The sequence below is a fragment of the Pipistrellus kuhlii genome, unplaced genomic scaffold, assembly GCF_014108245.1.
Source record: "Pipistrellus kuhlii isolate mPipKuh1 unplaced genomic scaffold, mPipKuh1.p scaffold_m20_p_73, whole genome shotgun sequence".
Taxonomy (NCBI): domain Eukaryota; kingdom Metazoa; phylum Chordata; class Mammalia; order Chiroptera; family Vespertilionidae; genus Pipistrellus; species Pipistrellus kuhlii.
Genome location: NW_023425577.1, coordinates 1 through 17,050, shown reverse-complemented (window position 1 = coordinate 17,050; position 17,050 = coordinate 1). Strand labels below are relative to the sequence as shown.

At 58.7% G+C, this 17,050-nt stretch overlaps 1 protein-coding gene across 1 annotated transcript; it reads left to right on the top strand.

Annotated features, from left to right (window-relative positions):
• The first annotated feature begins 772 nt into the window (after window positions 1-772).
• Window positions 773-17,044, top strand: ZSWIM4 (zinc finger SWIM-type containing 4). Its single transcript, XM_036422787.2, is given in 21 exon segments — window positions 773-1,587; window positions 3,554-3,755; window positions 5,006-5,362; window positions 6,984-7,132; window positions 7,215-7,365; window positions 8,176-8,343; window positions 9,271-9,618; window positions 10,575-10,712; window positions 11,054-11,308; window positions 11,761-11,896; window positions 12,840-12,994; window positions 14,020-14,183; window positions 15,609-15,690; window positions 16,109-16,174; window positions 16,177-16,358; window positions 16,360-16,408; window positions 16,411-16,680; window positions 16,683-16,706; window positions 16,709-16,759; window positions 16,762-16,904; window positions 16,906-17,044. Coding segments are annotated over 21 exon segments (3,303 nt in total). The 5' UTR covers window positions 773-1,434; the 3' UTR covers window positions 16,966-17,044.
• The last annotated feature ends 6 nt before the right edge of the window (window positions 17,045-17,050 follow it).

Below are 17,050 nucleotides of genomic sequence, written 5' to 3'. Positions count from 1 at the left end.
TTGTAGCCCATGGTGACCATATGCAACAGTGCAGGTGAGAGGGAGTTGACTGGGTTGGGAACTGGCCAGAAAGTTGCCACGGTGAAACTGGAAATTCCTGGAAGGTAAAAGCCAGTGTTTCCATATGAGGAGGGGCCAGCTTCGGTTTTTCCTGTTCTGTAGATCATTTCAACAGAACAGGAGCAAAGCATGAGTGGCTCAGGGTTCACCAGAGGAGTTACAGACTTAGTGACTGCTGGGTGCTTAGTGCTGTTCAGGTACTGGTTTGTAAAGCAATGCACCAGTTAGCTTCTTGGGGAAACAGAAATTAAACTGCTGAACTAAAGAAATGTGCTGATCCTGGAGAGAGGTGTGGCAAAGGAAAAATGCAGGATTCTCTAAGGACAAGGGGTCGGAGGTGGATAAAGAACAAAGATGTGGCCTGGAAAATCTGGGTCCGGAAAAATAAACACATGTGGTCGTATTTGACATGTATTTCGTCAAACCTTACGAAATTGCCATTTGAATAGGTCATAAATGGTCGAACATCAACAATTTCATGACACAATGACATATTTAGGGCATAAAATGGATTGGGTCCTAGCTTAGGGCTCAAGGATGGGCTTGAATGGGGATCTATTTCTAGAGCGGAGGTCCGCAGCCCCCAAGAGCACTACTAAGGGGCCCGTCATCTCCCCTCCCTCCCCCAAACCCCCCAACCCCCCAAGCTATCAAAACGGCCCAGCGCCCAGGGTCTGAGAGTTTCTCGCATCACAGACTAGAGGAAAAGGGGCTGAGCTGCTGCGCGGGGATCCCGCCGCTCCGTCTCGCTCCCCGGCCGAGCCGTGTTGATTGTCCCTCGCGGCGCCCGGAAGCGACCCTCCGTAAACAAAGCCGTATGTGGGCGCAGCTCCAGCTGCCCGGGGCGCGCTGTCCAGCCCGAGGGGGGCGGGGGAGGAATGTTGTGAATGAACCCAAGGCCCGCCCCGAAACTCGCACAAGGCCAGCGCCGCGGAAGTCCTCCCACTCTGATTGGCCTCCGGCGCTCCCTGATTGACAGTGCCTCTCGCTGAGCATTCTTACTGGGCCTCTCCGTCAAGACAGGCGGCGCAAAGAACGAATCAACAGCGGGGACTTGGAGTTGGGTCTGGCCGGGCAGCCAATAGCAGAGGAGGGTCTCAGAGGCCGACGGGGGGGCCAATTGGGAAGGGCGGCGGGGGCGGGACGAGGCGGAGGATAAAGCGGCGGCCGAAGCTGCTTCATTGTTGTGAAGAGTCTTAAAGGGGCCGCATCGGCCGGCCGGCCCGGCGCGCTGCGGGGGTGGGAGTAGCGGGGGTCCGGGTGCGGCCCTGCGCGGAGGAAGGTCTGGAAGGCGGATAGGAGTCGCGGGAGCCGGCGAAGCGGAGCGGGCATCTGACCGACCCCCCTCCACAGGCCCGGCCCCGGCCCCGGCCGATGGACCCCCCCGCGGCCAAGCGGAGTCGGAGCTGCCCCGCGGGACCGAAGGAGCGCGATGCCGGGGCCGGGGCCGTGCGCGGCCGGGGCCGGCCCGAGGCGCTGCTGGACCTCAGCGCCAAGCGAGTAGCCGAGAGCTGGGCCTTCGAGCAGGTGACCGAGAGGGGCGGGGGAGGGACGCACCCCCAGCCCCCTTCCCGGGAGTCCTCCTCCCCCTGCCCAGCCCCCAGTTTCGATACCTGCCCTGGTGGGAGAGAAATCTCCCAGATCCTTAACCCTGCCCGGAGGCACCCCTTATCTTCCCATTTCACTCCTTCCGACCTCACGACCCACTCTCATCCCTTCCCCGCCAGCCCTGCCCTCCAGCCCAAAAGACCCAGGGATACCCCCAGCGCCCCAGATCCCAACACTTGACACTTCCTTCTCCTCCCCATGGCCCCCTCACAACCCTGGGTACCCCTTTCTCCCCATCTCATCCTCATCCCCCATTAGAGCGCCCCATTCAGTCCTCACTCCTCTCTAGCTCCTACAAGTTGCCCCCATTGGGGACCGCCCCCCCCCAGAACACAGCTCCTAGAGACCCACAATCCCCTATTCCAGAACTCTGCCCTATACCCCCAGCAGAGGGCATATCTCAGCCGGGGACACCCCTTTATGCTCCTCCTGGTCCCATGCCCAGTCTTTCTGGGATCACTTCCTACCTGGGGCTGCTGGGTCTCTCCTGAGGGGCTGCAGGGATTTCTCAAGACCCCAACTATTCACCCTTCTCTTCGCTACCCCCACCCCCACCCCCTCCATCCCAGTCTTTCCCGAGGTAGGCAGCAGGGCCGGGGTCTGTGTTGTGATGGTACCTGAACAGGTGCACCTGGAACCCCGCCTCTCTGGCTTCTGGGTGGGGATTCTGACGGGATGCCCAGGGCTGGAGCCCTGGATGTCCCCTTTTCCAGCCTCAGTGTGGGTGCCCCAGGAGCTGGAGATGTGTGGCCCGGACCTGACCAAGCCTGATGAGCTCCCACAGGTTCTGCCTGGCTGTGAGAGGCCATTCTTTGCCCCTGGCCTCTCCAGAGCTAGGAAGCCTGCTGGGACGGATGGGTCTGGGCCGAGAGTGGATGGAGCATGCTCTGATTCATGGCCTGGAAAATCCCTCCTTAGTCATCCACCAACTGTCCCTGGGGCCTGGGCCAGTCACCGGCCCTCCCACTTCCTCCCTGAAACCCAGATTCGGGGGCTGTGGAGGGCTCCTGCCTCTTCGTTGTGCGTGAGACGCCCACAATAATCTTAAAACCACATCTGGGACTCCGTGTACCTGCCCTGGCCAGGCTGTTCACTAGGGGAAAGCCCTTGCCCCATAGAAGCTCATAGAATCTTCTGCAACCGTTGGGAGTTGTGGTTTTCCCTTCCCACTCGGTGGAAACTGGGGCACAGAGAGGTTGAGAAACTTGCCCACGGTCATCCAGCCCGTGAGCAGCAAGCCTGGATGGGAACACAAGCTCGTCCAGCTCAGTTCATTGCCCGGAGCCCACGGGGGCGGCTGGGGCACCCCTCCCTTTTTGGGGGCCCTGGGAGCTGGGGACGGAGTCTGTGTTGGGTCCTGGAGCTCGCCGGCTCTGGGACACTGAGCGAGTGAATTCACTCACTTACAGCCTAAGGTTCCCCAGGCGGTAAATGGGATTATTGTAGTATTGCTGGGATTTTGCTGTGAGAATGAAGGGAAATTGCGTACGTAGAGCATTCAGGATAGCCTAGGCTGAGAAAATATAGCCCTGGTCACTAGTCTTATAACTTTTAGCTCGCTCGCTCTCTCTCTCTCCTGCCCTCTCAAAGCCTAGGTCCTGCCTTACATCAGGACCCTGGGACCTGATACCCAGGAGGAAAGCAGCAGAAAGTTCTCGAACACTCACTATGGTGTTATTATAAGCAATTTAGGTAGATTAATGCATATTTAGTCCTCAAGATTCCCCAGAGGCCAGTGCTGTGAACAGCCCCATCACACTTGAGAAACCTGAAGCTCAGAGAGGCAGAGCGACCTGCCCAAGGTCATACAGCTTCGAAGCGGCAAAGCCAGGGCTCAAGCTGAGGTTTCTAACACCCCCCCCCCCGCCCCCCGCCCTTCCTTCAGGTCGAGGAGCGTTTCTCCCGGGTGCCGGAGCCGGTCCAGAAGCGCATTGTGTTCTGGTCGTTTCCACGCAGCGAACGGGAGATATGCATGTACTCCTCGCTGGGCTACCAGCCTCCGGAGGGCGAGCACGACACGCGGGTGCCCTTCACCCGAGGGCTGCACCTGCTGCAGAGCGGGGCCGTGGACCGCGTGCTCCAAGTGGGTAAGCACCCTCCCCGGGGGCCGGCCCGGGAGGCTCCGCGTCTCTGGGGAAGGTTGGACCGAATATCGTGAACGAAGAGCGGAATCTGCCGAGACCTCAGAGACCTCAGGCCGAGGGCTAAGATAAAGGGTCTGGAGAAGGGGTGTGCGCCCGCGGCCTGAGGTCTCGGCAGATTAGGCGGAGGGTGGGGAAGCGTTGCTGAGGTTGGGAGGAGGCCGAAGCATCTAAGCTGGAAATGGGAGGAGAGCCCCAGCGACGTGTTCGGCCTGAGGTCAATCGGCAACACCGGGCCTCAGGCAGAGAACTCTGGTGGGGGCTGGGATCACACAAGGCGGTGGTTGAAGTTCAGGATCAGCTGTGAGGGCTGGTCTTGCCCCTCAGGTGTTGGGGCCGGGGGGGGGGGGGGGGGGGGGGCGGAGGTTCAAAGCCAGAGGGGAAAGATGATTGTAGGCCTCAGGCAGCGGTGCTCAGAAGGGAACCCGGAGAGCCAGAAGGCAGCCGAGTTCGGGAACACATGGGGCAAGTCACGTCTCCCGGCTGGAGGCAGGGGCTGGCCACGATGACCCTCCCTAAACCCTGGCCCCCTCGCCTGGACACGGCCCCGCGGTATGAGGAAGCAGCCGTTTCCCCACATGACGCAGCCGGGGCCGGCTGGGGCCTGAGCTGCCCAACCAGTCTGATGAGCCTGGCATCTGGGCTCCCCAGGGGCCAGGGAGGGGCAGGGGGTGATGGGGTGACCCGGCCTGCCACATCTGCCCCTCACCCCCAAGTGATAGGCCTTTGGCATCGTCCCAGGAAGTTATAGGGTGTCTGTATCCCTGATAGCCCAAGACTGGGAAAGCCATCTCTGATATCCTCTGTTTAGTAATATGTAGACGTGCGTTTGTGTAGGATTTGCTGCATGCCAACAGTGTTCTTCTGAGCCCTTGCTAACTATCGTGTTTCTCCAAAACTAAGACATCCTCCGAAAATAAGACCTAGCGCAACTTTGGGAGAAAAAATTAATATAAGGCACTGTCTTATTTTCGGGGAAACAGGGTAAGTAACTCATGTAATTCTCATGACAACCCTGGAGGAGGAAGTTACTGTTTGTTCTCATTTGACAGATGAGGAAACTGAGGCACAGAGAGGTTCAGTGACGTGCTCCAGGTTCCCGAGCCGGCACTTGCCCCCGGGTCTTGCTGTGCGCCGAGGATGCGCACCCCCAGCCTCCGGGGCGACCCGTGGTGACGGTCGGGTGTTTGTCTTAGGGTTCCACCTGAGCGGTAACATCCGGGAGGCCGGAGGCCCCGGCGAGCCCGAGCACCTCTACCACGTGTCCATCAGCTTTGACCGCTGCAAGATCACGTCCGTGAGCTGCGGCTGTGACAATCGCGACCTGTTCTACTGTGCCCACGTGGTGGCCCTGTCTCTGTACCGCATCCGGCACGCCCACCAGGTGGAGCTGCGGCTCCCCATCTCCGAGACGCTGTCCCAGATGAACCGGGACCAGCTGCAGAAGTTCGTGCAGTACCTCATCAGCGCCCACCACACCGAGGTGCTGCCCACCGCCCAGCGCCTGGCCGACGAGATCCTCCTCCTGGGCTCCGAGATCAACCTGGTGCACGGTGAGGGCGCCTTGGAGTCTGATCGGGACGCTGCGGCATCAGCTCACAGCCACCCCGCTCGCCGTGACAGACAGTTGTCTCAGAATCCTCAGGTCCCCTTAACCCAGGAGCAGGTGTGGAGGGAGTACCACTGCCTGAGGTCCAGGGCTCCCACCTGTTAGGAGGAAGATTCTGGATTTGATGAATGGCCAGATGAATGGCTGACATCAGCCAATTCAGAGGAGGAGAGTTGAGGGGACAAATGGGAGGCGGGGCCCCAGGTCACAGGCGTCGGCCTGAGTGGGTGGGCGAAGGACATGAGGGTATGGAGGTGCCGGGTGTGGGTGCTGGTGGGAGACAGATAAGGAGGTGTCATGAGCTCTGGGGGGGGGGGGGGTTTGAGGCTCCAAGGGACTGTGTTGTCTGACCATCATGGTGGGGAGAAGGGAGCAGGATAAACGGGAGATAAATGGATGGTGAGTAGGTGGAGACGTGGACAGATACTTGAGGGTGGGGGTGGGTGGATGCAGAAGGTGTTGATGATGAGCTGATGGTGTGGAAAAGCAGGTGGAGTGGGTGAGTGGATGGGTGATTAATCAGGATGGTAGGTGAATGGGGAACTGGTGGTAATTGGAGGTGGGGTGGGGTGGGGATGGGCTTTGGTTGAGGGGGTTGAGGTACCCTGACGGTGGTGGGCAGATGTGCTTGGTGGAATATTGGAAGGACCAATGGGTGCCTGGATTGGGGGTGAGTTAATGGATGTATGGAAAGAATGTTCATGTGTGTGGACTGATGTGATGGATGGATCAAGTGGGTGTAGGACAGATAGATGGACTAACCAGGTGGTGGTTGTTTGGGGGGATACATGTGAATGGATGGTTTGATGGAAGAAGAATAGATAGATGGGGTTCATTGGATGGGTGAATAGTGCGTGGATCAATAGATGAATTAGTCAGTGGATATTTTTGAATGTTTGGTACAGATTAGCTGGAAAGACACATATGGGTAGGTACCTGGATGGGTGGGCCAATGGGATAGGTATAGATAGGTGAGCAGGTGGAAGGATGGGTAAGGTGGATCCCTGACTAATGGGGTGGGTAGGTATGCTAAGGGTTATGGGTATATGGATGCATAGATGCATAGTATGACTGGGGGTGAGGTTGCCAGGTGAGTGGTTTAGACGTGGATGGGTGGATGATGCTTGGGTAGCATGGGTGGATGAGTAGAAGGGCAGGTGATGTTTCAGGTGGGTGGACCATCATCCCACCTGAATGGGTGAATGGGTGGGAGGTGTTTTGGGTAAGATGGATGATCAGTAAATGGATGGATAAGCTAGAGATGTTTTAAGCAAGATGGATGGATGGATGGATGGATAGACAGGTAGCATTTTAGGTGGGATGGATGGATGGGCAGATTAGTAGGTTTTTTCAGTTAAGATGGATGAATAAGTAAATGAATGAATGAGCAAATGATGTTTGGGAGGAATGGATGGATGGATGGCACTTTAGATGGGATGGTCAGACAGATTGATGGATGGCTGGGTGGTTTTTCAGGTGGGATGGGTAGGATGGTTGGAGGACTGAGTGATGGCAGGGGCCCCCTCTCCCCAACCCAAACTTCAGCTTTCCTTCCCACCCCACAGGTGCCCCTGACCCCACGGCGGGTGCAAGCATTGAGGATGCCAACTGCTGGCATCTGGATGAGGAGCAGATCCAGGAGCAGGTGAAGCAGCTGCTATCCAACGGTGGCTACTACGGCGCCAGCCAGCAGCTGCGCTCCATGTTCTGCAAGGTGCCGTGTGGGCGTGGCGTGCACGGCGGGAAGACACGGGTGCCGGCACCCCACCCCGCCTCACCAGCCCGTCCCCACGCAGATTCGAGAAATGCTGCGGATGCGGGACTCCAACGGGGCGCGCATGCTGATCCTCATGACGGAGCAGTTTCTGCAGGACCCGCGCCTGGCCCTGTGGCGGCAGCAGGGCGCCGGCATGACGGACAAGTGCCGGCAGCTGTGGGACGAGCTGGGTAAGACCCGGCCCCGGTGGACATGGGCGTTAGAGCTTGCCCTCCCCTGAGATTGAGGCCTGGCCCCTGAGTCCTTCCTCTTCGTCCGCACCTACCAGGCACTCACTGTACCGATGGCTGGAGCTGCAGCGAGAAGCAGGTTAAATACCTGCCCTCACGAAGCTGGCACCCTGTAGGGGAGACGGATGAGAAAAGACTGCAAACCCTTAGGCCAAGGGTTGGCCAGATAGTCCATAGTTTCAGCTTTTTGGGCCATTGGCTCTCTGTAGTGGCTCCTCCGTTTTGCCTGTCGTATTGGAAAAGCAACCGCAAACAGACGTAACTGAATGGGCGTGGCAGAATTCCCATAAGACTGTATTTACAGACACTGTTTATTTGAATGTCCCAAGCCACAAAATATCCTTTGGATTTCCCCCATCACCACCCTTAAAAACTGTAAGAACAGGTCTAATCTCGCAGGCTGTTGAAAAGCAGGCGGCGGGTGGATTTTCTCCAGGGGCAGTCATTGGCTGACCCCTGTGATGGATGGCGGTAAGCACAGGGGAGGAGAGGGACAGTGAGAGACATCCCCAGGCCTGGGTTTGAATCCTTCCGACTTCCTAGCTGTGTGACCTTGAGCCAGTGACTCTACCTCTCTGTGCCTCAGTGTTCTTACAAAAGTGTAAAGTGAAGAGACCATTAGTTGTAATCTCAGAGGCCCAGGGTGAGGGTGAAGCAGAGAGTGGTGCACAGCACACAATAGGCAGTCCGTCAATGTTGCCGCTACTGTTGACATGGATGCTGAACCTCCCCATTCTCTGCCCTCCCCAGGGGCCCTGTGGGTGTGTGTGGTCCTGAGCCCCCACAGTAAACCGGAAGAGCGAGCGAGCTGGCTCCAGCTGCTGGGCAAGTGGGACAAGTTGGACGTGTGCCCGCTGGAAGAGGGCAACTTCTCTTTCAACGGTCCGAGCCTACAACCCGCCACGGCCCTCAACCCAGGTAGGAGAAGGGTCCCTGCCATTACCCGAAACCGCGAGCTCTGCAGTGCCCTACCCCCATGATGCCCTGGGGGAGCAGGAGGAGGCCCAGCCCTTGCCTGCCCTGCCCTCCAGGAGGGAGGGAGGGAGCGCCCAGGCGAGGCAGTGGGTAGCCCAAGGGCAGTGCGGTGCAATGCTTAAGACGCCCGTAGTTCTTTTTTTCCCCTTTTCTTTTTAATATGTTTTATTGATATTTTTACAGAGAGGAAGGAAGAGGGATAGAGAGTTAGAAACATCGAGGAGAGAGAAACATCGATCAGCTGCCCTTGACCGGAATCAAACCTGGGACCCTTCAGTCCACAGGCCGATGCTCTATCCACTGAGCCAAACCAGTTAGGGCAAGACACCTGTAATTCTGGCTCTTCTCCTAATTTAGGCTCCTCCTGGCAATGGAGGTGGGCGTGGGGGGGACAGAGGAAAAAGCAAAGATATATATATATATATATATATATATATATATATATATACACACACATACATATATATATTTTTAAAAAAAAGGCAGAGGCAGATGGTCAATGTTTCTCTCTCATCGATGTTTCTAGCTCTCTATCCCTCTCCTCCTCTCTGTAAAAAAATCAATAAAATATATATATTTTTTAAAAGGCAGAAATGAAAGGAAAGAGACAGGAGGACAGAGAGGAAGGGGGCATGGGGAGAGATATTAAGAGGGAAAAAGGGGGAAAATCCAAAGGATATTAGGATGTGAGGAGTAGAGAGATTGACAGCAAGACAGTTATCAACCTCAGTGTCCAACACACACACACACACACACACACACACGTGCCCCTTTGAAAGGCTGCCGTAGGATTTGAGGGGCACCCAGAGTGTAGCCCTGAGTGGCACTCAGCGTGGGGGACTCTAGGCCGTGCTGGACCCCTCTCCACAGGCCCGGAGGAGGAGGAGGCGGCGGCGGCAGGTTCCCGGCACACCGTGTTTGGCCGAGCCCTGCAGGCTGGGTCCCTGCACTGGAGTGACCCCCATCTTCAGAGGATCCTGGCCAGTGACTGCTATGGCCCCAGCCTCACAGGCCATGGGGGCAGCGACAAGGCAACCTTTGACCCCCAGGGCCGCGCCCTCTGGCTGGGGGAGCCGTTCCCCACTGCTTGTGCCCGGGTGGACACCCTGCGTGCCCACGGGTACCCCCGCCAGGCCCTGCGGCTCGCGGGAGCCATCGTCAACACCCTCCGGCTACAGCGGCGGCACCAGCTCGAGAGCTACAAGCAGCAGAAAAAAGGTGGGCACCCCCCTTACCATGAGGTCCTGGGGCTGTAGGCACAGATGCCAACTCCTGGAGGCTGTGGCAAACCCAGGGGTCTCTGTCTGTTTTTGTTTTTAATACATTTTATTGATTTTTTTACAGAGGGGAAGAGAGAGGGATAGAGAGTTAGAAACATCGATGAGAGAAAATCATCGACCAGCTGCCTCCTGCACACCCCCCACTGGGGATGTGCCCGCAACCAAGGTACATGCCCTTGATTGGAATTGAACCTGGGACCTTTCAGTCCGCAGGCCGACCCTCTATCCACTGAGCCAAACCGGTTTCGGCCCCCAGGGGGTCTTTGGGTACCACTTAAGGTGACCAGACGTCGCTCTTTGGGCGGGACAGTCCTGATTTTTAACAATTCGTCCTGCGGCGTTTTTAAAAAGTCCCGATTTTTGAAAAAACACCGCAGGACGCAGGACAAATTGTTAAAAATCGGGACATCTGGTCACCTTAAGGTCCCACTGAGAAATCAAAACCACTCTAGGTACCTTGAGCATACAGGAATTCAATGCAGGGGGTGGAGGGCTCACAGAGCCACTGGCGGGGAAGCCGCCCCTGAGTTTGAGAACTTGAACTTCAGAAGCGCAGTGGGCGCCGCAGCCTGCAGCCTCCACGGGGGCAGTTCCCGAGAGAACACCCAGAAGCTGCTGGCTGGGCCCGAGAGAGGGGGTGGGAATGACTCTGGATGGAAGTTTTAGAAAGTGCTCAGTTCCTCCAGGTGTCCTGCCGGCCTGGGAGTGGCTGTGGGACTGGAAGCCAGAGGCTGTAGAGGTGACAGCTGCTGCAGAGCCCGAGGGGCAGAGAAGACGACCGACCGCGGGGTGGGCAGACGGCGGGAGGCTGGTTTGGGGGTTCAGAGAGAGAAGGGCCCCCCCCGGGGGGCTAAAGAAGGTGGGTGGGCACTGAGCCCCACTTCCGGTCCGCAGAGCTGCTACAGAAAGGCTCCACCTGCATCACCAACACGGAAGGATGGGTGGGGCACCCCCTGGACCCCGTCGGCTGCCTCTGCAGGGCGCTCCTGGAGGCCTGTCGCCTGGAGGAAGAGACCCTTGCCCTTTACCCAGGTACCCACGCTGGGGACCCCTGGAGGAGGGGGGGCAATCCCCACCTCTCTGGTCAACCCCCCTGGCTCAGTACCCCTAGAAAATGAGGTCACACCCTTACCCTTACTGCAACCTCCTCCCCGCCCCCTTCTTCAGTGCAAGGAGCCAACAGGCTTCGCTCCTGCAAGTGCGGCCACTGTAGGCCTGTCCGCTGCTGGGAGGTGGCCCCAGCCCCTGGTCCGTGCTGGGAGCAGTGGGACTCCCCTATACCACGTCCCCTCAGCCTCCATGCCCGGGGTCAAGGGCCATGGGGGCCCCAGGAGAGGGGGCCCCTCCAGCATTTTCAGCGCCGTCTCCCGCAGACTCGGGCCCCGAGAGGCGGAAGGTGGCCTACCAGCACGTGCCTGTGCCCGGGAGCCCCGGGGAGTCCTACCTGGCGCTGGCGCTGGAGGTGGCGCTGCTGGGCCTGGGGCAGCAGCGGGCCCTGCCCGAGGGGCTGTACGCCCAGGACAAGGTGGTGCGCAACGAGGAGCAGCTGCTGGCGCTGCTGGAGGAGGTGGAGCTGGACGAGAGGCTGGTGCAGGTGCTGCGCAAGCAGGCGGGGCTGCTGCTGGACGGTGAGGCCCCGCCCGAGCCTGCTCTTTGGTCTTTTGGTGCTTTCCCTTAACATTTCATGAGAGAGGAGAGTCCTGGCACGTTCTGGCAGCCGGAAACTGCTGGGAGGGGTGAGGACTGGCTCCCCGCCCCCCCTGGAGTCCCTGAGCCAGGTCCCTGATGCCCAGCTGGGCCTCACTGGCTCTGCCCATGGTGCTGCCTTAGGAGGCCCCACCCCCTCATCCTGCCTCTGAGACCTGCCCTCCCAGGGGTGCCCAGGGTTCCCTCTTTTCGAATTTTCCAGGCTTTTCTGTCTCAGCCCAGGGTCCCCATGCCCAGGACCTCTCCCGCCCCTAGTCCCTGCCGCTCTATCCTGGGGTCCGCCCCTCCCCTGCTCCTCCTGGGCCAGGAGGTCTGGGGAGGGGCGGTGGTCAGAGGTGAGCCCACGCCCGGGGCTAAGCTCCGCTCCCCGCAGGGGGTCCCTTCAGCGGCTTCGGAGAGGTGCTGTTCCGGGAGAGTGTGCCCATGCACACCTGTGCCCGCTACCTGTTCACCGCCCTGCTGCCCCACGACCCCGACCTGGCCTACCGCCTGGCGCTGCGAGCCATGAGGTGAGGACAGACAGACGGCGGGGGCCTCTGCCCGGTGGGCCCAGCAGGATGCGGGGGGTGGGGGAGGCCGCTCACATCCCCGTCCTCCTCCCAAAGACACAGCCTTGACATCTCAGCCTGACCTCACGCTGGCATTCCAGGCTTCCCTGTGCTCGGACTATTAATTTTTTCGTGTACTATTTATTTTAAATTTGAGAGACATTCCCTTGGCACAAAGTCAGAGTACTTTTCTAGGCTGCTTTGTCCCAACATACCTAAGCAGTGTTCCCACTTTTCTTTTCTTTTTTATTGATTTCAGAGAAGAAGGGAGAGGGAGAGAGATAGCAACATCAGTGATGTGAGAGAATCATTGATCGGCTGCCTCCTGCATGCCCCCTACTGGGGAACAAGCCTGCCACCCGGGGGGGTGCCCTGGACTGGAATCGAACCTCCAGTCCGCAGGCCAGTGCTAACCTGTGATTGGAAATTGAAAGCCGGTCCTCCGTTTACACCGCCGGCACGTTCTGTAGCTGTGCTTTGCCCCTTGTTTTCACTGCGCGTTGAATCATAAAGGCCTGGTGGTACCACATAACACATGAATCTCTGTGAGGATGATGCATCACAGAAGAACCAGTCAGGACAGACATATATGCTGTTGAACAAAACAACATCACAATGAATTATCCTTTATCATTTTACACGTATACCAGCCGATCCCAGAAGCAGAATTTTGTAAAATTCCTTTCAGGAGACAGAGAATCCCATCATCTCTTCATCAGCCCCATGGCCTTTGGTACATGCATAAAGCATTGTTTATTTAGTCCAACCCCGAGGGATGGACATACACAGCACTGCAGTGAACATCGTGCACACACACCCACCTTCTTGGCGGCCCGGGGCTTTGCTAGGAAGGATGGAGACTCAGCCTTGCCTCACCATGGGCTTGCTTCTTGCTTCCTCCCAGGCTGCCTGTCCTGGAGACAGCACTTCCGGCTGGAGATCCTCACCCCAACCCACTGGACTCCGTCACGAGTAACCGCTTCCCACGCTGGTTCATCCTGGGCCACCTGGAGACTCGCCAGTGCGAGCTGGCCTCCACCATGCTGACGGCTGCCAAGGGTGAGGAGGACGCGCCCTGGTCCCGGGTCCTCCGCCTCTCCCCCCTCCTCTCCTCTGCTCCTTCCTTCCTCTTTCTTGTCTTTTTATCTATTTCCTCTAGTTTTCCTGGAGCACTTTTTAGATGGATCAAGACTGGGGCGGGCGCTAAGGATGCCGTAGTAAACAAAACTGTCCCATGTCCCACGCCGTGGTGTTACATTCTGGTGGGGCCAGACAGACCATAAACCCAGTGAAGAGTATAGCCGTGCCGAAACCGGTTTGGCTCAGTGGTAGAGCATCGGTCTGCGGACTGAAGGGTCCCAGGTTCGATTCCGGTCAGGGGCATGTACATTGGTTGCGGGCGCATCCCCGGTGAGGGGTGTGCAAGAGGCAGCTGGTCAATGTTTCTCTCTCATCGACGTTTCTATATCTCTATCTCTCTCCCTTCCTCTCTGTAAAAAAAAAATCAATAAAATATATTTTTTTAAAGAAAGAGGATAGCTAGGCGCTGAGACGATAACAAGTGCACCATGGAGGATAAAGCACATCCGTATTTCTCTCTGTCCTCCACTCTAAAAAAATCAATGGGAAAATATCCTCAGGTGAGGATTAAAACAAACAAATTAATATTGGTGTAGCTTTTGCCTTGCTAAAGCCTCTACTGGTATGGGCTCTCAGAGGCCTTAGGAGGCAGGTACTGTTCCATTAGTCTTATTCATTGCACAGATGGGGCAGCCAAGGCACCGAGAGGTGGAGTCACTTGCGCAGGGTCACACAGCAAGGCGGGGATTTGAATCCTGGCGCTCCGATTCCAGAATCCATCCTCTCGACCGTTAGGCACCTAGCAGGTTCCTAATGGCCTCTTCCCACTGGAAGTGGAGGAAGGCAGAGGAGAGAAGGGGGTGGCGGTGCTAAGGGTGGTCGGGCTCTTCACAGGTCGTTGCCAGGTTCGTGACCTCCATGCTCACACCTATGCACCTGTGTGGAAGGAACCGCACGAACGGCCTGGTATAACAAGGGTGCCAATGTCCCTCCCCCTGCCCCAGGAGACCCCAAATGGCTGCACACAGTATTGGGCTCCATCCAGCAGAATATCCACTCTCCAGCCTTGCTCTTCAAGCTGGCACAGGACGCCTGCAAGACAGCCACCCCGGCCAGCACACCACCAGACATCACCCTGCTGGGCATTGCGCTGGAGCTGGGCCTGCAGGTGAGGGCCCCCAGGAGGATGGGGGAGGGGGTGCTGCCTGTGGGTGGGTCCAGGATGTGAGTGGCACCCCTGGGGCTTGGCCACAGAAACTGCAGAGTCTATAAATTCTGGGAGGGGGAGAATGAGGTTATCAGTGGGTGGGCCTATGAATTAGAGACTCAGCTACAGAGTCTGAAGGTGAGAATCTACCTCTGAGGGTGTGGCCCCGGAGGAGGAAGAGGAGGGTCATGGAACCTGCTGGTGAGAGGGTGGGCCACAGAGGGAGCCTAGGGGTTCTGGCCTTGGAAATGTGGCCTGGGGCTGGTGTGCTTAAGGTTAAGGCCCATGGGTGGGTGGAGCTGAGGGGGCAGCAAAGCCTGCCAATAAGAAGTAGGCCCTTGCCGAAACGGGTTTGGCTCAGTGGATAGAGCATCAGTCTGCGGACTGAAAGGTCCTGGGTTCAATTCCGGTCGAAACATTGACCTTGGTTGCAGGCACATCCCCAGTAGGGGCGTGCAGGAGGCAGCTGATGGATGTTTCTCTCTCATCGATGTTTCTAGCTCTCTATCCCTCTCCCTTCTTCTTCGTAAAAAAATTAATAAAATATATTTTTGAAGAAAAGAAGGGCCTTTAGGGGAACCCAGCCTAGAAGTCACGGCGTGGCTGTGGCCTGTAGGTGAGGAGCCATGCAGGCTGGGTGAGGCAGAGGTGGGCGGGGCCTCACACGTGACCCAGTGAAATGAGAGGATAAGGAACAGCCTGGGGCGGGCGTGCAGGCTCGGTGGGGTCTTCTCAGGTAGAACCTGAGAGCGAGGGGCCCTCAGGCGCAGAATTAGCCAGAAAACCATTTCCTGAGGGGACTGGAGTCTTTGGGGGACGTGGAGGGGGCAGGGCAAGGGTGGAGCTCTAAGAGGAGACCCCCCAGAAGGCAGAGCCACCAGATAGGACTGGGGATGGGGCCCGAGGGGAGGGGCAAGCAAGGAAGGTGCTTTTGGGGTGAGCGCTGAAGAAGGTGCGACTGTGGAGCAGGTGCTCTGTTGGCGGTTTCAGGGGGGAGTCTGCAGACATGAAGCATGGAACTTTCTGGAGAGAAGGGATGGGTTGGCTTGTCCAGAGTAGGCTGCATGGGGGCCTCCGCATAACAACAACAATAGCAGTAATAGCACTGGCTGACGTTAGCCGAGCACTTTGAGGCAACAGGCACTGTGCAGAGAGCATTACTACATAATTTTGCTTCTCACAACCCTGTGGAGTAGATGAGATTTTCATCCCCACTTTACAGATGAGTAAACTGAGACCAGAGAGGGGAAGCCATTTGCCCAGACTGTATGGCTCCCTGGGTCGGCCCCTCACGTCTGTCTGCCCGGGCCCCTGAGGGTCCCAGCCTTTGCCCCTCAGCAGCCTGACGTTCTGGGTGACCTTCTGTCCCGTTCACACGCTGCACAGGTGATGCGGATGACCCTGAGCACCATGACCTGGCGGCGGCGGGAGATGGTGCGCTGGCTGGTCAGCTGTGCCACGGAGATCGGTGAGCGGCCCCCGGGGATCCGCCACCCCCCTCTTCATGGGGCAGATGGGCACAAGGGAGAAGTAGAGACTTTCCTCTGGATCGAGCCTGCGCTCGGAGCTAAGCCGGGAGGGAATGCCGGGCGGAGGGACTGTGCTGGACAAAAGCCCGGAGGCCGGCCAGGCTAAACGGCCTGGAGAGGGCCATTGGCACCAGAAATGTGTGTGTGTGTGTGTGTGTGTGTGTGTGTGTGTCCCCGTACACGGTCCCAGCCAGGCCTGCTGCGCCCTGTTCCCTTGGGAGGGTACAACAGGGGGTGAGCACGAAGCTAGTATGTCTCCAGCCCTGCTGCGGGGATGGAGATACTGGGGCACACCCGCAGACACACGTCCACCCACCGGCCCCGCCCTGACCGGCGCCGCCGTCTCGCCTCCCCCAGGTCCGCGGGCGCTGATGGACATCATGCAGAACTGGCACTCCCTGTTCACGCCGGTGGAGGCGGCCACGTGGTGGCGGTGACGGGCACCACGCCCGCCACGCTGCTGCGGCTGCGGCTGGACGCGCCCCGGCGGGAGGCGCTGCGGGCCTGCGCCCGCGCCCTGGCCCTGCAGTGCGCCATGAAGGACCCGCAGAACTGCGCCCTGCCCGCGCTCCCGCTGTGCGAGAAGAACCACGCGGCCTTCGAGGCGGGCCTACCAGATCGTGCTGGACGCCGCGGCCGGCGGCCTGGGCCACGCCCACTCTTCACCGTGGCCCGCTACATGGAGCACCGCGGGCTGCCGCTGCAGGCCTACAAGCTGGCCACGCTGGCCCTGGCGCAGCTCAGCATCGCCTTCAACCAGGACAGCCACCCCGCCGTCAACGACGTGCTCTGGGCCTGCTCGCTCAGCCACTCCCTGGGCCGGCACGAGCTCTCCGCCATCGTCCCGCTCATCATCCGCCGCATCCACTGCGCCCCCATGCTCTCCGACATCCTCCGCCGCTGGACCCTCTCGGCGCCCGGCCTGGGGCCCTGGGGGCTCGCCGGGCAGCCAAGCCCTGGGCACGGACAGGGCGCCCCTCTGCCAGCTGCTGGATGCCGCGGTGGCCGCCACATCAACACCAGCCACTCACGCCTCACGCACATCAGCCCGCGGCACTACGGCGACTTCATCGAGTTCCGGGGCAAGGCCCGGGAGACCTTCCTGCTGGCCCCCGACGGGCACCTCCAGTTCACCCAGTTCTTGGAGAACCTCAAAACAGACGTACAAGGGCAAGAAGAAGCTCATGCTGCTGGTGCGGGAGCGATTCGGCTGAGGGGCAGGCGTCTGGTGGGCACAGGGTCTCCCTGGGCGCCTGCTTCTGTGCCACCCGCTCTGCGTCGGGCAACTGGGCCGGAGGG